We start from the raw sequence: 25,670 nt of genomic DNA, 5'->3' as shown, positions 1-25,670 counted from the left end.
ACGAACTGCGCCAGTACCTGCTAGCTAGGGGTATTGCCACAAGCAGGACCACCAGTTACAACCCCCGGGGGAACAGACAGGTGGAAAGAGAGAATGCAACAGTTTGGAAGGCCGCCCTGCTAGCCTTAAAGTCTAGGGGCCTTCCGACCTCCCGCTGGCAGGATGTGCTCCCCGCTGCGCTCCATTCTATTCGGTCACTGCTCTGCACTGACCCTAACGCCACCCATGAGAAAATGTTTGTCTTCCCAAGGAAGTCCACAGCGGGGACATCGCTACCGCCATGGTTGACGTGCCCAGGGCCGGTCCTACTGAGAAGACACACGAGGACCCATAAAATGGACCCCCTGGTCGAGAGGGTTGACCTCCTCCATGCCAACCCCCAGTACGCTTACATTGCGTACCCGGACGGGCGGGAGGACAGTCTCCATACGAGACCTCGCACCCTCGGGGGGGGCCCCAGTAACCCACTACCACCACCCCCCCCCCCCACGATCCAATATCCAACCCCAGCAGACAGCACGCCTGGGCCCCGCGACCCGCTCGACCCCCACGAGGACTACACACCAGTGCCCCAACCTACGCGGGACTCGACGCCGGAAGCTTCACTACCCCTGCCATCGCCACGTCGATCACAGCGGCAGACAAGACCTCCGGAGAGACTCCAATACACAAACTTTTAATACACTTCAGCCCGCCGGACTCATTTTTAAACAAGGGGTGAGTGTGGTAAACCACTGTATTCCACTGTGTACATGTCTGTACATGCCTCGGCTGACTCCTCCCACGAGTCCAGGTATAAAGGTGACTGCTCCACAGTCCCTCTGTATTCTGGACTGGTCGACCACTCGAGGCACACCTTCATTCTCTTGTTAATAAAAGCCTGTTAGTTACTCGCTTAACCTCAGTCTTTTGAGTGATTGATAGCGCATCACAACCGAACCCCCGGACATAAGCCAGTGGCTGTAAGCACCGACGAAAGGGGGACCGAGGATGGTCATCTGGGAGCAAATGAATCGTGCTCCAGGAACAAGAGGAGGGATTGTTAAAATAAAATTTTGCTGGAAAAGACAAACAACAAATTCGCTGACTGGGACTAATTGAATCACTGCAGTGAGACATGCCACGCTTACGCATGGTTGGAACAAAGTTCGTCTCGTGTCCTGACTAGGACTAATTGGATCACTGAGGACTAACCAGGTTCACTTGTATCCTATTATCGAACTAATCACATTCCGCCAGGGAACAAGACGGAACGAAGACCTGAAGAGGCAGAATTGGCAACACAAGTGTGTAAACTCCTGACTGGAGGAAAATAACAATATGCGCTAATAAACAAATTGATTGGATGAATGTAAATGATCTAAAACCAACTTCTTGGAATTGTATAAGCGCTCGGCCTGTACTACAATCGGGAAGAAGGTGCTCTCGCAGACCGCGTGATTGCAGACGCTTCTCCCAGAGCTCTGTCATTTAATAAAGTTGTCTCTCTTACTCAAAGTCTAGTTTCCGAGGAATCATTTTTCCTACAACATAAACATGAGTTTCCATTTAGGTCAGTCATCCAACCAACCACACAAAAATTCCTAATGTCAGCATTTAAACTTTGCCCATTTGTTTTTGCTTCTTTAAATGGAAAGTACGACCATTGATACAAATGACTCAAACCCCCATTGCAGGAGGAAGTGGCAGAAAACACAAGTTTAGAAAAAAGTTACACCATCTGTTGCAACTTGATTTTAATCATCCTTTCAGTTTTGAAGAGTGACTTTTTAAAAACTGCTGACAGAAGTGTGGCAACATTGGTCCATTTTGTCAGTTGACTGCAAATCTGTTTGAAATGTATTTAAGCATCTTAAACCACAGAGCAATCTCTTGGCAAGCTACTTCACTATCTGCATAGTCTGCCTGCAAAACCAGTTGTTATCTGTGCAACAGTCGTCCACCTATTGTTGCAAGTTATTAGACTCCTACAAACTGGAAATGAGAAAGGTTGGACTATTCTAGCCTACAATCTCCCCCCATGAAGTTAATTTTACTGTACTTATGGAAATAGGATTACAATCACCAAGTACTGTTCTCACAATTGAGGTAATCATATGCTTGGACAGGTATTTGAAGGAATGTGATGGAGGTTAAAAGGCACAGACATTTTGGTTAAATATGACAAACAGGTACACTAATTCATAGAAGCAACAAACTCTCAGTTAAGCAGGCTCCAATGAAATGGATGGGAACATTTCTCACCAATACTAGGGAATCATTTCCTGGTGTAGATTGTTGGAGTTTCTTTACATTCATAATAACAAATCTATGCCTTTTTAATGTGATTATTAGATTGACAGTGTAGCTCAAATTGCACAATATTAAAAAATCAATTGCATCTAGCCAATTAGGTCAACTGCATACCATAAATAAAACTGAATGTCCTGTGTAGTAAATTAAGATTTCAGGGTGGTGTAGAAGGGGTATGGAGCAATGGTTTCAAGCCAGCCTTATTTAAATAAGCCACATGCCCAAGAGTGGCTCAGAATTAAGTTACGCTGACCAGAGGAATTCACTGACCTGAGGAACTACACATTTTACTTAATGTATTGCCATTGGGTTAATGAACAGTAGCCACCTCTTCAAATGGGTGGAATACATCCCCAGCACTCTAGAGAAAGCTATAGTGGCATAAAATCTGTTCCTACTTTTAGAAAAAAGGTGAACAAACTATCTTAAACTATGGATCGGTCAACTACTGACTACAGATGATGTCTAAAAAGAAATGTAACCCAGAGACCTAAATTATATAAAAATCTATATAGTTTTTAGCTTCAGATTATCCTCAGATGGCTGAATGGCTGCTGCTGCTATGAGACATTACAGAAAGGATTTTTAAAATTAGCTGAATTTACTTATACTGTACTATAAAAGCCTAATTAAAGCTGGGCTGGTGTACAATTTTCAAAACTTGGAAGATGGCATATATTTTTACCCCATATACAAATTTACCCCTTAATTTGCATTTTTTTTTTTTTTAAATAAATAAACTCAACTTACTGTTCTTAATCCTGAAAGGATGCAGGCCTAATACTAACTTAGTGTCAAAGAAGCCGATCAAGAAATCTAGGGCAGAATTTTCAGCAAAATGTTCATTAAAGTTACAGGTAGTGCTTATGCAATGCCAAATGGCTAGCATTTTAGAGTGCATAAGATCACACACAATAGTTGCACAACCTCCATTCTGGTACACCAGTTTTTCTGGTCAACATGGAACAGTGAAACAGGCTGCAGTAATTTTAAAGACATTTAATAAGGGTTACAATACTGAAGTAAAACATTAAATACTCCACAGGGTTAGTAATTCAAATATAATCTGTACTATTAGATAGTCCCTTGTTCAATAAATTTGCTGCTAAATAAACTATACAAATGTTATTCAATTTAGTAACTTCCAAATTTTTCCACCTCATGTCTAGTCAGATGAAATCAAGATAGTTGAGTTATATAAACATTCAGAATTTACTTATTAAATTGTAAGCGTTAGAAGTAACCACAGCTGATGAGCCATTTTGAAGTTGTATTTTCTTTGTTGAGCAGATTCTCAATTGTTATGCAATACTCATTATGTGCAAACATCAAACTACTTCATGATACATCACAAAAACAAGGCAAATCATACACTTTCAAATGTTTACATTACAAAATTGATAACCTCAATACAGTAGTTGCACAAGTTCTAAGCCTGCTATGCTGGCACATGCCAATCCTTAAATGTAAATGGCATTACTATGAAGAAAAAAAAAATCAACTTTCCATTCCCTGACACCAGTATGTTACTTAATTTTCTTTGAGCAGTCCAAATACATAAAGAATAAAAACTATTTTGCAAATTTGTAAGAACTGATGTTGATAAATCTATTGAATAAACAGTGCAAACAGAAGCGGCATTTGGAAAGCCTTTTAGTGAAGCAACAGTATTTGCACTGAATACAGACTGCAAGCACAGCTAAGAAGGCTTTCGATTGTCATTACTTATAGGTTAAGTGTACTGCATGTGTAAAGCTTCTAGTCAGCTGGGTAAAAACAGCATCTCATTTATACTTCATGGTTCACAGATCAAGGTATCAACGACAAAGTTATTTGCAAAGTGTTTGATTCTGTGACAGTTTTCTGTTGAGCGTTTCTGGATGCCTACTGAAGGAAAAAAAAAAAAAAAAAGCTTTAACTGATGAGCATAGTAAGCAATTTGAAAAACCAAGTGCAAATTTGCTAGTTTACAGACAGCACAAATGACTGAATTTGTAGCTTGGGCATTAGTTTCCCATTTTGCATCAATGCAATAATTTTAATAGTAGGGAAACTGTACCTTTCAGTGCATCTCTACGCTGCAATCTGTAGGTCTTTTTCCCTGAACAGAGCCGGTAGATGAAATAGCCCAATTGGTCAACGTTGTCGATACGCTCAGTCACCATCAGTTCTTCGTGAACAAGGTAGGTCTGAGGCAAGTAAGCTCCTGTCTGTTGAGTAAATAAAAGTCCGTTTTAAGTAATTTTCAAAATGCGGCTTTAAATTTGTCAAATTCTACCTTGTAACTGCTGAATAATTACTTGAAAAGATCTTCTCTTGCAGGGTGAATGATTAAACAGGAATTTGTGAATAAGCTAAAGCAGAGAGGATTGTTCAAAATATCAGTGTTAAGGGAACAAGACTAAACAAACACTCAACTCTGTCTACTGGAGTGCTAGTCAGGAATATCCATGGAATAAAAGAGAAAGCAGCAAGAGCAAGAAAACTTGACTACTGCTGTAGTTTAAATTCACAGCATTCCCATACAAAATTCCTCTCATCCCAGCCAATGGAAGACTGGATAACACCAAGTGGAAGTCTGGCATTTCCTTTGATAGGAGCAGGAAGATGGCAAAAGAGGAACCATATTCAGCCAGAATTGCTTTACTACTGGTGCCCAGAGGAGAACTGGCACAGGCCAGAGAGCTGGTCAGCTGCCCATTCTTTGATTGCATTGTGGACTCCAACAAAAAGGGAGGGGGCAGAAAAGAGATGTTCAGCAGATTGCCCAACCAAATTGCATAAAATGGAAATCACCAGAAAAAAATATAGTTGTGAGCATCAGACTGCTATTAAAAGAGGCAACTCTTATTGGATTATTGCCTTGTAATTAACCTCCAGTATGTATCCTTTTAACCAAGTTCACAGGGCCACTTTTAAAAAAAAAACTTGTGCAACAGCTCTGTGGTAGCTCCCAACTACCAAAATACAAAATGAAAGATGAAAATAAAATGTGCAGCAATGCCAAAGTACTTGATTCAATTACCAAGTTCTCGAAGGCTGAAAATATTCCCCAATGGCTCAGCAAGTTGCCAGGTTATATGGACCAGGCATGTCAAGAGATTTGATCCCACCCTGGTCAACAAGGTGGCTGATTTCAGTTGTGACAGGCCAGCATCGCCCCTGTGACTGACCTCCCTTTTATTAAAAAAGGGATAGCGTGCATGATACCATGCTCAGATATCACTGTCAAGTTCATGCCACTTGGGTGAGGCACAAGAGTGAGATACTCAAAAAAAATTACCACTGTCTATAAAACTACATCCCAGTAAAGGAAGAGTAAAAAGTATTAACTTCAGCTTTGACTCCCAATCAGCAGATTTCATTTAAAAAGTATATTTAGCAAACTTAAGGACTACAAAATACTCATGTAGTACTGCATATTTTCAATGAGTACATAACTAATTAGCTGTGTACACTTAAATTATACTGAGGTTTGGAATTCATAGGTGCAAATTTACAAGGATTGTGCAGACAAAAACTTGTTGCACCATGCAGAAATTGTCCCACATGATGATTTGTACAAGCACTATTAAGCAGCAGTCATTATTTGCTTTTTATGGGTTTTGACATGGAACTGAGCGGCAGAGCGACTACAAGAGGCCCCAGAGGCTCAGGTAGGCCCCAGTGCGGCATCGGGTGGAGGCGGAGCTGAGCGGCAGAGCGACTACAAGAGGCCCCAGAGGCTCAGGTAGGCCCCAGTGCGGCATCGGCAGCGGGTGGAGGCGGAGCTGAGCGGCAGAGCGACTACAAGAGGCCCCAGAGGCTCAGGTAGGCCTCACCAATCTCAGGGAAGGAGAGAGGTAAAAAGTATTCAAGGTGTGACGTCACCACAAAGCGGGTAAGTGATTGGTTGGTAAGTATTTCTCCCTTTTTAAGCTTAAATCTCCTTGGTTTATAGTTTTTAAGGTGTGATATTCACCATCTAGAATCGAGGCAGAGGGTATTTAATAATAATATTAATAAATTTAATTAATTACATAGAATGGGAGATCAGGCGATGTGTTGCTGCTGCAATATGTGGGAGCTGGTGGACACCATTGATGCTCATGGTGATCACATTTGCAGTAAGTGTTGGCTGCTCGAGGAATTCCAGCTCAGTGTTGAAGAGCTGGAGTCCGAGCTTCAAACACTGAGACACATCAGGGAGGGGGAAGAGTTACCTGGACTCTATCAGGAGGTAGTCACACCAATTAGATTAATTAATTCAGATGTAGTCCGTGGCCAGGGTCAGGATGGTGTGACTAGAAGTGAGGCAGGTATGGGGATCCAGGAACCGCAGCCCTTGCACTTGTCTAACAGGTTCGAGGCTCTTACTCCCAGTGAGGATGGGAACAGGGACTGCGGGGAGGATGAGCAACCTGGCCACAGCACCGTGGAGCGGGGGGCCATTCACGTTGGGGGGGGGGGGGGGGGGGGGGGATTAAAAGAAATGTTGTAGTGGTAGGGGATAGTATCGTTAGGGGGATAAAGAGAGTTCTCTGCAGCCGAGAGCGAGAGTCCCGAAGGCTGTCTGTGTTGCCTGCCCGGTGCCAGGGTTAAGGACATCTCCTCTGGACTGGAGAGAAACTTGGAGTGGGGGGGGGGGGGGGGGGAAGATCCAGTTGTCATGGTCCATGTTGGTACCAATGACAGATAGGACAAGGAAGGAGGTTCTGCTGAGGGAGTTTGAGCAGCTAGGGGCCAAATTAAAAGCAGAACCACAAGGGTAATAATCTCTGGATTATTAACTGAGCCACAAGCGAATTTGGCTAGGACAAATAAAATTAGAGTGTTAAATGCGTGGCTCAAAGACTGGTGTGGGAGAAATGGGTTTTGCTTCCTGGGACACTGGCACCAGTACTGGGGCAGGAGGGAGCTGTTCCGTTGGGACGGGCTTCACTTGGCTAGTGCTGGGACTAGAGTCCTGGCGGATCATATAACTAGGGCTGTAGAGAGGGCTTTAAACTAACTAGTTTAGGAGGTTCCTCGAGAGCAAATAATAAAAATGACAGAAGGTCATAGACTTAGGTAGCAGTGGGGAAATTAAAAACCAGAGCATGTCAGGAAGGGGCAGAAGGTATGGAGTAAAAAGTAAAGTAATAAAAAGGGCAAAAGCAGGAACTAAGTGTCACAAAACATCTTTGAAAGTTCTCTATCTGAATGCACGTAGCATTCGTAACAAAATAGACGAGTTAATGGCACAAATAACTACATATGGGTATGATCTTGTGGCCATTACAGAAACATGGCTGCAGGGTGACAATGCCTGGGAATTAAACATACCAGGTTATTTAACGATCAGGAAGGACAGGCAGGAAGGGAGGGGAGGTGGGGTGACTATGTTAATAAAAGGAAGGAATTACTATAATAGAGAAATGATATTGGGTCAAAAGATCAGCACAATGAAACAGTTTGGGTGGAGGTAAGGAATAATAAGGGGAAAAAAACACTAGTGGGCGTAGTCTATAGGCCTCCGAACTGTGGCAACTCTGTTGGACGGAGTATCAATCAGGAAATAGTTGAGGCTTGTAATAAGGGAACATCTATAATTATGGGGGATTTTAACTATCATATTAATTGGACAAATCAAATTGGGCAGGGCTGCCTTGAGGATGAGTTCATTGAGTGTATTAGGGATGGGTTTCTTGAGCAGTATGTAACTGAACCGACCAGGGGGCAGGCAACCTTAGATCTGGTCCTGTGTAACGAGACAGGATTAATTAAAAATGTCCTAGTAAAGGATCCCCTTGGAATGAGTGACCATAACATGGTTGAATTCCACATTCAATTAGAGGGTGAGAAGGTTGGATCTCAAACAAGCGTGCTAAGCTTGAATAAAGGAGACTATGAAGGTATGAGAGCGGAATTGAGTAGAGTGGATTGGGAAAATAGATTAAAGGGTAAGACGATACATGATCAGTGGTGTACATTTAAGGAGTTATTTTACAACTTCCAAAAAATATATATGCCACTGAGAAGAAAAGGGTGTAAAAGACAGCTATCCGTGGCTAAGGAAAGAAATTAAGGATAGTATGCGACTAAAAACAAGGGCATATAAGGTGGCCAAATCTAGTGGGAGGATAGAGGATTGGGAAAACTTTAAAAGACAGCAAAAAATAACAAAAAGATTGATTAAGAAAGGGAAGATAGATTATGAAAGTAATTTAGCAAAAAATATAAAAACAGATAGTAAGAGTTTTTATAGTTATATAAAAAGAAAAAGGGTGGCTAAAGTAAATGTTGGTCCCTTAGAGGATGAGACCGGGAAATTAATGGTGGGAAATATGGAGATAGCAAAAACACAATGAATATTTTACATCAGTCTTTACAGTAGAAGACACTAAGAATATCCCAACACTGGACAAACAGGGGGCTAAAAAGGGGGGAGCTAAACACGATCAAAATCACTAAGGAAGTGGTACTTGGTAAAATAATGGGACTCAAGGCGGATAAATCACCTGGACCCGATGGCTTACATCCTAGGGTCTTGAGGGAAGTGGCGGTAGGGATTGTGGATGCATTGGTAATAATTTTCCAAAACTCCCTGGACTCAGCAATGGTCCCGGCAGACTGGAAAACTGCTAATGTAACACCCTTATTTAAAAAAGGGCAGTAGACAGAAGGCTGGAAACTATAGACCGGTTAGCCTAACATCTGTGGTAGGTAAAATTTTGGAGTCCATTATTAAGGAGACAGTAACAGGACATTTGGATAATCATAATTTAATAGGACAAAGTCAGCATGGTTTTATGAAGGGGAAGTCATGTTTGACAAATTTGCTGGAGTTCTTTGAGGAAGTAACATATAGGGTGGATAAAGGGGAACCAGTGGACGTAGTGTATTTAGACTTCCAAAAGGCATTTGACAAGGTGCCACACAAAAGATTATTGCTTAAGATCACAGGATTGGGGGTAATATTCTGGCATGGATAGAGGATTGGCTATCTAACAGAAGGCAGAGAGTTGGGATAAATGGTTCATTCTCAGACTGGCAATCAGTAACTAGTGGTGTTCCGCAGGGGTCGGTGCTGGGTCCCCAACTCTTTACAATCTATATTAACGACTTGGAGGAGGGGACCGAGTGTAACATATCAAAGTTTGCAGATGATACTAAGATGGGGGGGGGGGGGGGGGGGGGGAGAAAAGTAGTGAGTGAGGAGGACATAAAAAACCTTCAAGGGGACATAGACAGGCTAAGTAAGTGGGCAGAGATTTGGCAGATGGAATACAATACTGGAAAGTGTGAGGTTATGCATTTTGGCAGGGAAAATCGTAGAGCAAGTTATTATCTTAATGGCAAGAAACTGGAAAGTACTGAAGTACAAAGGGATCTGGGGGTCCTGGTGCACAAAACTCAAAAAGGTTAGTATGCAGGTGCAGCAAGTGATTAAGAAGGCCAATGGAATGTTGGCTTTCATTGCTAGGGGGATAGAATATAAAAATAGAGAGGTATTGCTTCAGTTGTACAAGGTATTGGCGAGACCGCACCTGGAATACTGCATACAGTTTTGGTGTCCATACTTAAGAAAGGACATACTTACTCTCGAGTCAGTACAAAGAAGGTTCATTCGGTTAATCCTGGGGATGAGGGGATGGACATATGAGGAGAGGTGGAGTAGATTGGGACTCTACTCATTGGAGTTCAGAAGAATGAGAGGCGATCTTATTGAAACATATAAGATTGTGAAGGGGTTGGATCGGGTGGATGCGGGGAAGATGTTCCCGATGATGGGTGAAACTAGAACTAGGGGGCATAGTCTTAGAATAAGGGGCTGCTCTTTCAAAACTGAGATGAGGAGGAACTACTTCACTCAGAGGGTGGTAGGTCCATGGAATATGCTGCCCCAAAAAACTGTAGAAGCTACATCATTACATAAATTTAAAACAGAAAGACAATTCCCTTTACTTCTAGGAAACTAAGGGTTACGGGGAGCAGGCAGGAATTTGGACATGAGTCTAGGTTCGGATCGGTCATGGCCCTGTGGGTAGCGGAACGGGCCCAGGGGCCGTGTAGCCTGATCCTGCTCCTATTTCGTGTGTCTAATCCTGTTAGATGCAGGAGATGGTTCTGTGATAGTGGATTGGCAGTTAGGATCAGATCAGCCATGATCTTATTGAATGGCGGAGCAGGCTCGAGGGGCCGATTGGCCTACTCCTGCTCCTATTTCTTATGTTCTTAAATATACCAGCTGAAGCAAGGCATCCCAAGCTTTTAGGGTAATTTATAGGTGCCTTTTTAAAGGTTATTTTTGCTTGTATTGTATTAAACAAAGGTTTAAAATACCAGTCTAATTTTTTGCAAGCATGACATAAAAATGAACTTCAGTTTGTACACCAAGAGCTTGTTTTACTTACGACAGGCTGATACAAGTCACACTTGCCAGCCCGACCCAACCAAGAGGTTCCTTGCACAATATTCATTCAAATAAAGTTTCCCTTTTACCATATCTCAAATCAGGACCTGTGCTGATGTCAAATCTCCTTGACCATTGAGTGAATTTTTAAAAACCAATTCTTTGATTCCTTGATTTCAACTTCAGTGACAGTTTATTACCCCACCTGAAAGTAGCCCAGTTACATTCAGCACTTGATTGACCATGCCACAACTTTTGAGCACTATAACTGAAAATAAATGTGAAGAGACACCAGTCGTAGCACAGGTGAACTATTGGTGAAGAATCCTGCACTGGTTGAGCCAAGGTGAGCAAATAGAGTTTTCCTGGATGATACCTACTGCAAGTCTCATGAACAGCTCCAGTAAGTTGCGTGGAGGCATGACAACAGAAGTATTCAATGCAATCACATAGCAGTTATCCAAACTCAGATCAAGATAAGCAGTCAGGAGCTAGAAGTAAAAAAAAATAAAAAAAAAAAGAGAATTAACTTAAAGAAACAGGAACATAGAGCAATTTCAAAATATATGTTTTGACAATTATGAAATTTAACTAATTTATTTCACTCCTCAAAAGAATCTTTGAAGGAAAGTTACTATAGTGCAATTCTTACTCAGGTAATCCCATCCAGAAGTGTCCAACCTTGTATTTTTATGATCATGTAGGTCAAATACAATTTGCTTGCATGTATCTCAAGATGCGGCTACAAACAGATCTTAGTGTTCCGATTTAAGATTTATCCAATAAGGCAATAATTCCAAGAACTTGTTTTGCAAACCTCCCAGGCCAATTAAACTTTAAAAAAGCAGATCATCAAGCAAGAAAGACAGCCAAACATTGAGTTGCCTGGATTTGTAGCCAGATTGCCAGGGATTTCAGACCACGGTTTGAACCTTGATCCCGTATATCACCGGGCCAGATGATACTAAACCCATTGCTTCTATTATTCCACATGTTGATCAGGTAAAAAGATCAGATTACAGAACAAGCAACTATAGTGTGGTCAGCACTGGAGGTAGTTGGGAGCACCTGTCCACTTCTTACCAAGTAATCTAATTTTCAGATTGTTAATTAGCCAAAATCTCAGTTGGACAAAAGGTTTGTCTCATCCATCCTTCGGTGACAGGAATCTGATGTGCAATGAAAAGTTGTGTCTAAATCTTCTGGGTTATTTAATTCTAAAACCACAAACTTTGAAAAGGAAAGCAAATATTTAGTACATAGCTGGAGTTGCTCCTTCCCTTTGTATCTAAAGTAGAGAGTGTTAAAGCACTTTTTCCAGTTCAACTGTTCCAAAATACAAATGGAAGCCTAGATTCCAAGGAGTGCATGATTTAAAAAAAAACCTGTGCACAGTGACTCCTAATTACCATTTGGTCGCAGGACCAAAATACTCGTTCATCTTAGTGCCAATTTATGGAGCTTCAGAGCTTACAGCCAAGGATCCAGTCATTAACAGGCACAAAAATGTTGGACTCCTTGAAATGTACTAGTAACCAAAATACTAGTTAAAATGGAGTGTATGTATATTCAAACTTAAAATCCCCATGATGATTCTACAATTTGGCAAGTGGAAAAAAGCCATTGTCGTCACATTAGGATCATATTTATGACACTATGGAGGCAGCTTAGAATGAACACAAGTTCAATAGCCGATTTTGAAAAAAAACTTGAAATTGAAGAGCCATTAGGAAAATGCCACAGCTTTAGTATCTTTTAACAGACCAATTTTGAAACTCCAGAACGTACACATCAGGTTCCCCCTAAATCTTAAGCATCTACCTCGGATTGACATTTTTTGTTTAATTTAAGTTAGCCAATAGTATAAATTAAACAATTCAAACACAGCAAGGAAGTGTTTTGCTCCAAAAAAAATGTAACTTACAGATAATGGGCCAGAAATTTGGATCTCTGCGGGCGATTACGCATGGGGTACTCACCCATAAGCCCAATGGAAGTGCCGGTTTCCTGCATGCACGGGAAACCGGCACTTCCGTTCCCCTGAAAGGCAGGCTTGAGGTGGAACGCGTGCGCAGGAGAGGCAGCACGTGCACATCGAACTTACGTTTTTTTTTTTTTTTTTGCAGGTTTTCCTGGGAGGGTAAGTCCCCAGGAGTTACACTTTTAAGAAGCAGGCGCAAGGCCTGCTTTTTACAAGGTAAGTGGTGAATTAATTAAAATTAAAACATTTTTTTTTTCCCCCACAGGTTTATTATTTTTAAATACTTTAAAGAAATGCAAGTTTATTTTTACCCCCGTTAAAAAATGTAATTAATTTTCAAAAATTTAAATTGTTTAAAAGTTATTTCATTTAATTTATAGTTTATTTTAAAAATGTGATTTTTTTGTTTAAATTTATTTGAAGATTTAGTGATTTTTAGGGCTTATAGTATTTATAGGTTTGAGGGGAAGACTTATGAATGAAGCATTCCCTGCTACCATTGGCTCTCCATGGCCCACGTGATCCCAGGGGACGCATCAAACTAACTGCGCCCCTGGGATATGCAAGCACTGCGCGCCGGTAGTTGGAGGAGGCCCAGGATCGGAATCCCACGTGGGCCCACAGCTCAACGGCCGGCGTGCTAGGTAAGTGCAGGTCGGGGGCTTGTAAGTGCAGGTCGGGGGCTTGCACCTGCGGTAAGCCCCCAACCCGAATTTCTGGGCCAATGTGTAGAGCAGAGTGTACTGCTAGTCAGTTGTTGGACTAGAAGATACATTTCTACAAATCAATGAATTTACATCATCTCCTCTTGGCAGGGAACCTTCCTCACTTCATTGTCACATTTCTATAATTATGATTTTAAGATGTAAACTTACCAACTCAAAATCATGAATGATGACTGCTGGATCAGAATCGTCAAAATATGGAACTGGGACATTGATCACTGCCACATTCTCATCATCTCCCAAGAACTGCACATCTTCTGTAGCAAGAAAGTAAGGAGCCTCTGTTTCTGGGGCATGCGTTAGGATATTAGAATCCAAGTATCGCATTTGACCATGGAACACTTTGTTCTAATAGAAAAGCAAAACATTAATTTTAAAGCCCACATAAAAATCAGTACAATTTTATTTTAAGACGATTCCAAGTTAAGATGGCATTCCAAGCGTGAGGTCAGGGTGTCTACCTTTAAATTGGAATACAGCTCAATTTTCACAACTATTCTGGGACAAAATGCTGTACTGTTATTCCTGAAAACAAAAAAGGCATATAGCATTCAAAAGGAGTTGAATGACAAAATATTATGGAAACCTTGCAACAGACTACCTTTACACTTCAGACCATTTTAGTGAATTGAGCTGCTGGCTAAAGGCTTTATATAAATTCAAATTGTTAAGAGTTTTAAACATTTTAGTAGAAGTTCAATTGCATTTATCCCTAAAACAGAGTTCAAGTTACTTAAATACCCAAAAATGCTGGACCTTGCTTTACAGTGAGATCAGAGGCAGACTTAACCATGGCATCTCTTGTGCAAATTCAGATGTACAACTCCCCAAAAAGTTGTAATGCAGCAATAATGTACTTCCCTTGGGAAGTGGAAAGAAAAGATAGGTTAGCTAATGCCACTCTTGCATGCTTATGGTTGCTCAAAAGTACTATTAAGCACTGTTTGCAGCAAAACAAAAATGTCTGGTGAGAGTCAAAGGTAGTCGTCTTGCATGCAACAACTCTAGCAGTATTGTCCAGAGGGCAAGCAGCGACTTGATCCATTGGATGTAAAAGATGGGTCACAGCAGTATACTACAAAAGTTATTGTAATTTACATTGCCCTAGAAGGCAATCACAAACACTGGGTTCCTTAACGCAAACCAAAGCAATTAGTTTATTTATCAATTAAATTGAAATAGTTGGGTCATTGGTCAGGCCAACTATTCCAATGTAATTTTGAAAGAGACTTCAGAAAGCCCTTTTAAATAATTGCAATTATTAAATGTCAATTGAGTTCCTTCTCAAAAATGAATCCTTTTTGCAAGGGAAAAAAAAAAAACCACTCGTGGATCAAGTATTAGGTAAATACTCAAGTGTAATGAAATAGAACAAAAAAATTAGATCTTCATTCCAATCCCTCAAGAAATGGCTGTGTTAAAGAGATGGACCCTTTTACAAAGTAGATTAGTAACTTAAATTAAATACAACAGAAACAACCATTTCAGAGGTCATGTATTTCTGTGTAGCTGGTAAATGTTCAATGTAAAAGCTGGGAGGTTGACATCTTTAGTGGCAGTCTTTTTGCTATAAACTATGCCACTGATCAGTTAGTATTTTAATTTTTATTCATTTCACTCTTGTTGTAGCAATTTAAATTGCTACAAAAGCAGTTTGCGGTGTACTTCAGTGATCAAATGCGCTAGTGCCATCATCCTGAAAGGGGAAGCACTATTGTTCAATAGCAAAATACTGCGGAAGCTGGAAATCTGAAATAACAGAAAATGCTGGAAACACTCACTATTGTTCCTATGGATTGGGCTTTACCCAACTTCACAAACCACAGATCAAGCTTAACATAAAACATCTACCCATTTTTAATGTAGTAAGGCTTCATCTTAGTAGGATTACAATAATAGTTAACAAAAGTAAGCATCCCCTAGAGATTAGCATTAGCTAGCTTTTACATGAGCAGCTGATTTTCTACGGTTGCGATAGGAAATCATACCAAGTTACTTTCTACAAAAGATTGGCCGTTAGAACAGATTTCTTGCATAACAAATGCTTGGGGAAGTTACCTTTGGCACAATGAATCGATACAGACAAGCTCCTCCGATTATCAACCCAGACAGTATGAAAGCCAGCCCAAGAAGCGTAAACAAACATCTTCCTGTGGAGTTATCTCCTCCATCCACTGTAGCAGCTTCTGGATCCTACACAAAATACAAATTGAAGTGTTGGTTTAATAAGTCACAAGTATTTATCGAAACTCAGCAATTCATCATCCAAAAGAAATCTAAGTGGCGTTTACAAGAGCAATTAGCACAAATGTTTTTGTACACAATTTACAAAAATGACAATTCCACTTGCTACAATAGCAGTTAGTTTAAACGAAGGAAAAAAATTGAATTCAAATTGTTCTTGAAAAAGTGAAATTAAGATTGTTAATCTACAGTCCAAACATTTATACTTTGCACAGTTTTTAAAAAAATGACCAGTCTAATGTGGGTTCATTTCAGATTCATAACCATCAGGCAGCATAGTGGGATGCAGCATTAAATGGAAGCTACTTCTACCCACAACTAGAGATCAGCGTGCACTTCAATATCACCGTATAGCCATTTCACAAGGAAATGCATGGAAACTACATTAAAAGCCAATACCCACATTGGCACCTGGCACTGATCAGCCTCAGTAACTCAATCCCCCAATGTCAACAGATGCTATATAAAAATATGAAAATCACATCTTCTGCAAAAATAAGCACAATTTTCTGATCTTAATAGATTTACATCAGCCTGAGGATAGAAAGCAGAAGTCGACGATTTCTCTGGATGAAGTCAGACATTCTGCTTATAAAGTTATTACTAGACAGAAGACTCATACTTGCCTGCTACTATTAAGCATTACATTTTAGCTATGATCAAGAATATACAATTAACTAGTTATAAAAATATTATTTGACAAAAATTAAGATCCTCAAAACATTTAACAGCATTGTAAATGACCAGTTATTTCTTAATTAAGCTGAAGGCAAGGTTTTACATTGAGTTGTTTTCCTTCTGTAATTGCACAGATTTAAAAGTTTGAAAAGCTCCAACAGATGCTTGAGCAAATGCACTATTCTGTGGTACTAAGCTATACAAAGATTCCAGGTTCAACCCTTGTTTGTTTAGTTAGTTGATTGAAGCTAAACCACTGCAATCAGTCTGTGAATCTAGTATAGAAAAGAGAAAAAAAGTGTTCCTGCCCTGATTATTACCCAATAACTTTACTGCATAGTACATTACAGACATGAGGCGAGGCAAGCTCTCTCTCCCCCCAACCATGACCAAACATCCCATGAACTTCAGCCATTGGTTGGGGGGGGGGGGGGAAGAGGAGGAGTGGAAGAGAGAGGAAGAGGAGAAAACAAAAAAAAGTTACATTTAAGAAATGCTTTCAACTCTACATATTAAAGTAATCTATAATATATGGAACAGTATCAAAATAATGCAACCTCAGTCAAAGTACAAATGTCACTGTTGCAGGTCGTGTAACCTACAAGAGCTTTTGAAACAATAAATCTTCTGGTCAGACGTGTATATGACCGAGTTTTTGGTTAAAAAAAAAATCAAGCTTTGTTGGTGCGTTATGCGGTCTGTTGTTTTAACTATGAGCTGCACCTGCTTCCTCTATTGAGTGAGGAAGTGGTTCCCCAGCCACAGCACAAAGTCTAACTGTCTCAGCAAGAGGTTTGACATGAATTTGGTTTAAAATGCACTATAAAAAGTAGGTTTACTACTTTGTTCATCAAACAGGTACAAAATATACCCATAACTTTAAAGTGGAAAATTTCTGAATTGCTGTAGCAATTTTGTTTTCAAAATTTAAACTAAGTTTACACAACTCATGGGGGTTGAGAGAAGGAATAACCAGCTGCAGTTAAGCACCGAGCTCAGCGGTACAATACTTCAGCCAAACTGGTAGGTCGGTACTGAACTATCCAAGGTCTGCAACATTTTTGCACATCAAAGTTTGAAATCAAGACCAAAAATATCATTTAACATCGCTGCACCTACTTTATCGCAACAGGAATAGTGAGAAAGAAGTATATTTCATGCTGGGAACATTAAAATTAGCAGCAAAACCCAGGTTTAGACAGCTCTGAAGTGCACCAGATACAACAGTGCATACAGCTTGCAACTACAGCAGGACTTTTGGACAATGCTCCCCATTAAATCTGGTAACTTATAGTACAATATATGCCTGTAGAGAAGTGTTAATGATGACCTGAAGTCTTATTATACCAATAATCCTTTTAATTTGAATTGCAAGTGTTTAGGTCATGGCTCAGATTGAATGCAATTAAAGATTAGGAGTGCAGCCTGGGGTTCAAATGTGCAAACAATTCTAGCAAGCTGATAGAAGTCACCTTAGCACCAAATAAAATGATGGAAAACAAGGTTAGGTGATTGGGCTAGAAGATGGCAGATGGAGTATAATGTGCAGAAATGTGAAATCATCAACTTTAGTAGGAAGAATAGAAAAGCAGAATATGTTTAAAAGAGAGACTAGTAAATGTTGGTATTCAGAGGGATTTGGGCATTCCTGTACACAAATCAGTTAACATCCAGGTACAGCAAGCAATTAGATAGGCAATGGTTTGTAGACTTTATTGCAAGTGGGTTGGATTACAAGAGTAAGGAAGTCTTGCTGCAATTATATAGGGCCCTGGAGAGACCACACCTGGAGTACTGTGCACAGTTTTGGTCTCCTTACCCAAGGAAGGATATACTTGCCTTAGAGGGGGTGCAACAAAGGTTCACTAGCTTGCTTTCTAGGATAAGAGGGCTGTCCTACGAGGAGAGAGTGAGCCGATAATCTCTGCAGTTTAGAAGAATGAGGTGATCTCACCTGAAACATAACATTCTTAAGCGAGCTTGACAGGGTAGATGCCGAGAGGCTGTTTCCCCTAACTGGAGAGTCTAGAACTGGGGAATCATACTCTCAGGAGGGCTGTGGATGCTCAATTGTTGAATATATTCAAGACCGAGATCAATAAAATTCTTGGGCACTAATGGAATCAAGGGATAGGGGGAATAGGGCGGGAAATGTAAATCAGCCACGATCTTATTGAATGGCAGAGCAGGCTCGAGGGGCTGTATGGTTAACTCCTGCTTCTATTGCTTATGTTCTTAAGGGGGCTTTGAATTCTGAAATCCCAATTCACAGAGTATTTGGCCACATGCATCCATCTTTATACACTACACATTACATTACATTTTTATCACGCTTTCAACACAAGACATCATAAGGCATTTCATAATTGGAGACAGATCTAAGCAGAAGTGGCTGAAGAATCTTTTGAGGAGATAGCTTTTAAGGCAGCTCGTGAATGGAGAGCACTGCAGCAAAGTGGAGGGACTTGGGGAAAGATCCAGTATTTGGTGTAAAATAACTAGCTTCGCCACAGGTGGTGGCTTTAGGTAAGAAATGTGGGGTAGAACAAAGAATACAGGCATGGAAACAGGACTGGGGAGGGTGCAGAGGTAGGGAGTAGAAAGGCTGTGAAAAAAATTCAGAGGTTTTTGAAGAAATTAAATAGGCCAAGGGACAAGCCAAGGTAGGCGAGAAAGGATAAGATTGGCAAGCAGGGTTTTCATAGGAAAAAAAGGTAGGCAGTGGAATTCTAGAAGAGCTGTGGGAAGCTGACGCAGCTAGATCCCTAGTGAGCATGTTTGAGTTTCTTGCTCCCCAATTGCTCTATGCACTGCCACTATTGCACACAATGGAGTGGGAGGCCAGGGAGAAGCAGAGTCCAGAATAGACGAGAACAGAAAAGGAGTAGGTCAGCACACTGCAGTGAGCTACAGTATAGTACAATATAGTGACTCAATTAGAACATTAACCCCTTGGGTTCAAACTCTAGTCATCTCAGTGTATATACCAGAACTGAGAGTGCATACAGGCTATCTGATCTGTTTAGACTGGGAAGCATATTAATGACAAACCAACTTTTAAGGGTGCAAGAAACTGGCAAAGTAAACTCAATGTTATCCTGAAGATTGTTCAGTCAGATAGATAATAGAGTTGATGTCTGAATTTATTTCTCCAACACTTAGACTGCTTAGATAACACTATTTAAAATAGTTCTAATGGCAACCAATTGAAGAAAAACTATATTTGCAGGACTGGATGTTGCAGGGGATTAGACACCGATTAAAAAAAAATTGTTTATTTATTTATTTATTTTTTAAAAACTACTGCTAAAATCCAGCCTCGCCCAATGGGATGAATTCTACTCTGTGGCAGCAGCAAGGTTCTAGGTGAGAATTTGGACAGTAAAGCTAATTCCTGGTCAGCATGGGCCTAAAGCAGAAAACTGCCTCTTATTCAGCACTAAATTAACAATTTCATTGAGAGCATATACAGGATATCCAGCATGGAAAATGTCATACCACTGCAGTGCGGGGTACTCTTGAAATCAGGGCAAGATAGAGGAATCTAACCATGCTAAACTTGACTCAAGTACTGGCAATGGGTACTCAAAATTCAGCATTCCATTCCCAGCAAGGGCATGCTGCACCTTGAGCACAAGAAATCAAAAAACATACATAAAAAAAAAAGAGACCAACATAGAAATAGACAGAAACACATTTGCTTCATTTACTTTATGATTTTAGCAACAGCATTCTAATGTCAAGAGGCAACATTACTGCCTCCAGAAGCACTCAGACCCATTTAAGACTTAAATAGACAGTAGAAACTTTGTCTTTAGTTTCCTATTGGTAAAATCGATTAATCCTAATTTTACATACTGTAAAAATGGTAAAGGAAACACAAACCTCCAGGCAAATTAAATCAAAAGCAACACCCCTTTTCTCTTTCTCCACCACCCACCCCATGAATTATTATCCAAGGGAAGACACTTTGGCCTAGAAATTCAGTTGTTTGCGCCAGCCGCTAGCGTCTTAGGAGATGTGGGGCGCTAGGCGGCTAGCGGCCGGGCGCAGCGCGATTTGCGCTTCTCCCCAACTTCAGTAAAGATTTAGCAGCGGCGCAAAGCCTTTGCGCGCGCTCAGCTGCGCGTGCAGATCCTGACGTCATTTCATCGTGCAACGCCCTTTGTGCGCCCCGAACCGGAAATTCAGTGGCGCCACCCTTCTTTGCGCCTGGCGCCCCCAGCGACTGGTAGAGGGGAACGGTTCCCAGTCGCTGCGGGGCACGCTATTTAAAGGGGACTCCTCCTGCAGTATAAGTGGCAGCCATTTTGTGCCAATCCCTCTGTGTAAGAGACGGATATTTGGAGAGAGACAAAGGCAGAGAGCTTTCTGCTTTGACTCAGCGCTTGCACAGGTACTTGTGGCTTCAGGCCAGAGCTTTGCACTTGGATTTCACTTTCAGTGCCATAACCTTGAGTCGCCACATATAATGGGGGCTGCAATGGGTGGAAACGTTGGCTTTCTGCATTGCATTCAAAGGGATCAGAGACACCGTGAGAGAGTGCCAGTCATGGCCAGACGGAGATTGGCCAACAGGCGTCGGCACAGGAGGCCTTACCCACCCAGAGTATACCGCCAGCAGTTCTCATATCTGAACATGTCTGAGGAGCAGTGTGTTCGGAGGATGCGATTCAGAAGGGAGGTGGTCACTGAGATCTGCCACCTGCTTCGCAGAGATCTGCAGCCACAGCTGAGGAGCAGGACGTCTCTGTCAGTGGCTCTCAACTTCGATGCCACTGGCTCCTTCCAATCCGCTACTGGGGACATTGCCAACATCTCCTAGTTCGCGGTACATTGCTGCATCCGCCAGGTGAACAATGCCCTTTTCAGAAGGAGACGTCAGTACATCTCCTTCCCCATGACCCTGGACAAGCAGCAAGAGCGTGCAATGGGATTTGGAAGAATAGCGGGCTTCCCCATGGTTGAGGGCGTAGAACTGATGAACCAGCAATGGTCAGGCCTTGCTTCAGGGCTGCAGTGTGCAGGGCATGGCAGCCAAACAAGTCGACCCTTCCCCTTTAAGAGCTGACCGGCGCCAGCGTGTCTGCCTTCATTGAGCAACTCGCCACACCTGCGCTGCGCCCATCCTCAGTGTTAGCGCCCCGGATCGCCGGCTTAGCGCCTAATGATAGTCGTGCATCGCCTGCTTTAGCGCAGCAGCAACCTCTTGGGGCAATGCCACTGAATATCGGCAAAGGTGGCGCAAAGTTGCGCCAGGCGCAAACTTTAGCGGCCGCCCGGCTGTAGTGCCCCAAACGTGGCTATACTGAATTTCTAGGCCTTAACCCTTTGTGGACTTACAGAACTCACTTCCTAGGTTAAATTACACCATGGTTTACAAAACCTGTGTCACCAAACTCAACATTTAAGTCCTCATACGAGGGTCCACTGAAGGAGACGCATTCTACAATTTATTTATTTTAATTCACTAGCTTGAATTGAGCGCTATATTGTACCCTAGTTAAAAAAGGCCAAAATCTGTACTGGTACTGATGTCTGCAGAGTAAGTGAACTATGCATCACTCCTTACTCTGAGTGGTCATTAGGAAGTTAGCAAACTGCATAAATAGACAATTTTAGCACTCTCAGTAAATACTTAACACTGAATTTAAGGCAACTTATGTACAAATTACAAGACCTAAAAAAATGCTTAACTCAGAAAATAATTCACTATTCAAAAACTTCAGTCAGCTGGAGGCATGTGAAAGGTAATTCCTGGCTAGGTCAAAGATGAACCTTTTATAAGTCTCAGATTAAATACCCCAACACTTCAATTGTTCAAAAGGCTTGCCAGAATGTTGTAATTTTAGCGGCAAGACATTTTAGCAGACCGTCCATGTTGGAAGTCCCCCCTGCAGCACAAGGATTTGATGAGATCAAAACAAACTAGTATATTTAAATTCGTTAAATGAGCATGCCGAAGACTGACTAACTTAAGGTTAGTATGGTTAGATGGGCTATATTAAAGATACTGTGTAGACCCATTGGATAGCCAAAGATTTCTAATGGCATGCTGCACAGCATCAGCCATGGCATCTTATCTCCTAATCCTCCCCAAGCTTTCTGCTACTCACTAACTGCATCCAACATTTTTTCTTCGCAATCCACCTATGGCATTACTGTCTCCTGGTTCCATCTACAACTACTACAATAAAAAAGGGTAAACTTCCTTCATCCCTCTTAAAACTTAAGTTTCTAGTAAATCAGAGGAAAACCCAAAATAGGGATGACATGCAATTTAGGTAACCAAGTTCACATCGTATTTACACCAAAAGAGGGGGAAGCAATTCTATTCCCTTGCTACCCAATCTGGTTCATTTATACCGTGGGTTAATCTTCCGAGAAACAATGAAGTTCAGTCCAAATATTTTGTTGGGGAAGAAAGGGAGTATTACTTAACAGTTGACCAACTTTAGAGCAGAATATAACTTAAGAAATAAGAGCTGGAGTAGGCCATTTGGCCCCACGAGCCTGCTCCGCCATTCAATAAGATCATGGCTGATCTTCTACCTCAACTCCACTTTCCTGCCCTACCCCCATATCCCTTGGTTTCCTTAGTACCATTTTCCCCTACTACAGATGTCAGGCTAACTGGCCTGTAGTTCCCCCATTTTCTCTCTTCCTCCTTTCTTAAATAGCAGGGTTATGTTTTCTACCTTCCAATCCTGTTCTAGAATCTAGGGAATTCTGGAAGATCAAAACCAATGCATCCACTATCTCTGCAGCCATGTCTTTTAAAACCCTAAATGTAGGCCATCATGTCCAGGGGATTTGTCTACTTTTAGTCCCATTAGTTTCTCCAGTACTATTTCTTTACTAATACTAAAGTTCCTCATTCTCACTAGACACTTGGTATCCCACTATTTCCAGAATGTATCTATCTTCACGGAAGAAGACAAAAACAAAGTACAGGAAACTTTTTTTTTAAATCCGGCACGGACGGGACCGACGTGGTGCCGGTTCATCAAAAATTCCAGATAACCAAACGCTATAGTAAAAGATAGAGCCGAGAGCTCCGTATAAAGCAACAAACCCTGTTGCTTCAGAACAATGGCCACAAGTTGCAAGTGTCTCTGTAGCTTAGCAACAGCTGCAGCCACACCCTTGCACAGCAACAAGTGGAGGAAGTAATAAAAGTTACCTGAACCTACTCCTGAATTTTGCCGGTTAACCGAGATTTCTGGTTATTTAGGTGCCGGTAAATCGAAAGTTTCCTGTATTTGTTTAATGTCTCTGCCATTTTCTTATTCCGCATTATAATTTCTCTTATCTGCCTGTAAGGGACCCAAGTTTACTTTTGCTAATCTCTTCCTTTTTACATATCTATAGAACAATCTGTTTCTATGTCTCTTGCTTGTTTACTCTCATTCTCTTTTCTCCCTCTCCATCAATTTCTTGGTCATCTTTTGCCAAATTCTAAAATCCTCAGGCTTACTACTCTTTTTGGCAACATTATAAGCCTCTTCCGTTAATCTAATACTAGCCAAAAGTCACATGGGAATTACATCATTCCAGCATGGACATCTCACTTCAGAGCAAATCCAGGCATTGAATGTTATTCACTGCAAATCACAAATTGAAAAAATAGGCTGCATATAGGGTTTCTTCATCAAGACGACAGTAAAAATCAATGAGGAAAACAAGTCACAGTCAAAACAGAATACTTTCACCAGTGTGCATTGCCACTGATCAATATATAATTTAATTACTTGATTTATACAAATGATGGGGATCCATCTGCAAAATGTGTAATCCAAGTGATAATAAAGGAAGTGGCCATTTATGAAGTGAAAATTTCACAATGGGAATTTTTTTTGAGTCAGACAAAATGCACACCTTAACAGCTTTTTGTTTTGAGTAGCTAATGAAAATGATTAAGAAAACATACACCACCAGCTTTATAAGAAACCCTCCTATATATTATTGCATTATCTACTTAGGCTACAATGAATACAAAAACTCTCATGGAATCCTGAAGATATCTAGTCTGTACCCAATTTTAAGATATATTTACATTACATATTTAAAAACAGCCTTTTAAGAATCTGTTAATTCCAGTAGCAATTAATTAAGTCATTTAATGAGTTAATAGCAATGCTCTCAGCAAATATCCATCAAGGTATTCAATTTCAGTCTCATTATCCAATATAAGGATAGCGCCAAAAAAATACAAAACTGAACTTATTCAGCATCTCAATTGCTGCTAGTTGCCACTTTTCGGAGCCCCGAAGGTTGCTTCAACCCATAGATGGGTGGCTTACTAGGTATGCATTTCAGTGCTTACACAATAGCCAGCTATGCAAAGCGGCTGTGGACTCATTAGATGATAGTAAAGAGCGGGGGGTCTGCAAAAATACTGCACAGGAGAGGAAAAGGGCCATAAAAAATGTTGGGAATTCTCTTTTCCCCCCTCTTCCCCCAAATCGAGAGAGAGTTTGATAATTGGTCAGCCACACATACAAACCCTGATCCATGGCCATGAATGGAGTTTACACACACACTATTATTTCTCCAGCTGCATTCGGTATCGCGCAAGTTGAGAATCGCTACAGGGCCGACCTCAAGACAAGCCACAGGAGAAAAAGATACAAACTCGCGGCTGACCGGGGGAATCCCAGCAGCGGCCGCACAGCTTGGATGGAGACAGGGTGCGATTGGCTTCCCGCAGACGCCCGAGAACCGGGGGGGGAACTAACCGGCAGCCCGGGTCCCCGCCATGGGGTTGATGGTCGGCCTCGGGGTTGGGATGCCAGTGACCTGCGCCTCGCCGAATGCCCAAGGCATGCAGCCGGCGCTGCGCCATTGAGCGGGTAGCCCCGACTCCGCAAAGCCTGCCGCGCTGCCCCGCCACCTCCCCGACCCTCCAGTCCACACTTACCGGCTCGGGGACCAGGAGCGCCCCTTTAGCGCCCTTCTGGGCGACGGGCGAGTTGAATCCGATCTTCACCATGTCTGCGAGGTGACTCTGACTGCTGGTCTCCGACTCTCGACAACTGTGACGCACTCTCTCTAATAGCGGCTCTCTGCCGACCTACTGCGCAGACTCACTCACTTTAACTCCCGAGCTACTGCGCAGACTCACTCAGTGACTCTCGAACAGATTCCCCTCCTCTCCACACACACACACACACACACGGCCAAAGGTCACGCTCCTGCTGTGCCCCTTTGAAGGGGTCGTGTTGGGTGGAGGAAGGCGGTGCTCCTGACTGCTGGAGTTAATGGGAGATGTGCTGGGGGGTAAAAATCACGTCACCTGTTTTCATGCAGTCTGACTCTGAAAAATAAACACACCCTCATGCGTTGGGAAAGACTATATGGGCCGTCCCACCCTTTT

At 41.7% G+C, this 25,670-nt stretch overlaps 1 protein-coding gene across 2 annotated transcripts; it reads right to left on the bottom strand.

Annotated features, from left to right (window-relative positions):
* Positions 1–3,276: 3,276 nt before the first annotated feature.
* On the bottom strand, positions 3,277–25,397 carry LOC147124970 (integral membrane protein 2A-like). 2 transcript variants are annotated; one of them, XM_085995432.1, is made up of 6 exons: positions 25,215–25,397; positions 15,431–15,565; positions 13,523–13,720; positions 11,047–11,157; positions 4,352–4,502; positions 3,277–4,176 (listed from the first exon to the last, which is right to left on the bottom strand). In XM_085995432.1, the coding sequence occupies exons 1-6, from the start codon at positions 25,284–25,286 to the stop codon at positions 4,088–4,090; spliced, it is 756 nt and encodes a 251-aa protein (XP_085851558.1). In that variant the 5' UTR covers positions 25,287–25,397; the 3' UTR covers positions 3,277–4,087. The 2 variants fall into 2 exon arrangements, with proteins under 2 accessions (XP_085851558.1, XP_085851549.1); XM_085995423.1 differs by having other exon boundaries at positions 3,277–4,179; positions 25,215–25,389.
* Between the last annotated feature and the right edge of the window lie 273 nt (positions 25,398–25,670).

Source organism: Somniosus microcephalus, chromosome 1, assembly GCF_052327205.1.
Source record: "Somniosus microcephalus isolate GS21.2 chromosome 1, FLI_Smic_1.0, whole genome shotgun sequence".
NCBI lineage: Eukaryota > Metazoa > Chordata > Chondrichthyes > Squaliformes > Somniosidae > Somniosus > Somniosus microcephalus.
Note: the sequence above shows the minus strand (reverse complement) of the source record. Positions and strands in the feature narration are given on the sequence as shown.

Coding starts and splice junctions, on each gene's coding strand:
- LOC147124970 (XM_085995423.1), bottom strand. CDS start 25,286: ATGGTGAAGATCGGATTCAACTCGCCCGTCGCCCAGAAGGGCGCTAAA. Junction 15,566..25,214: donor CGCTCCTGGTCCCCGAGCCG/GTAAGTGTGGAC, acceptor TATTTTGTGTAG/GATCCAGAAGCTGCTACAGT. Junction 4,180..4,351: donor GCGTAGAGATGCACTGAAAG/GTACAGTTTCCC, acceptor TTTTTCCTTCAG/TAGGCATCCAGAAACGCTCA.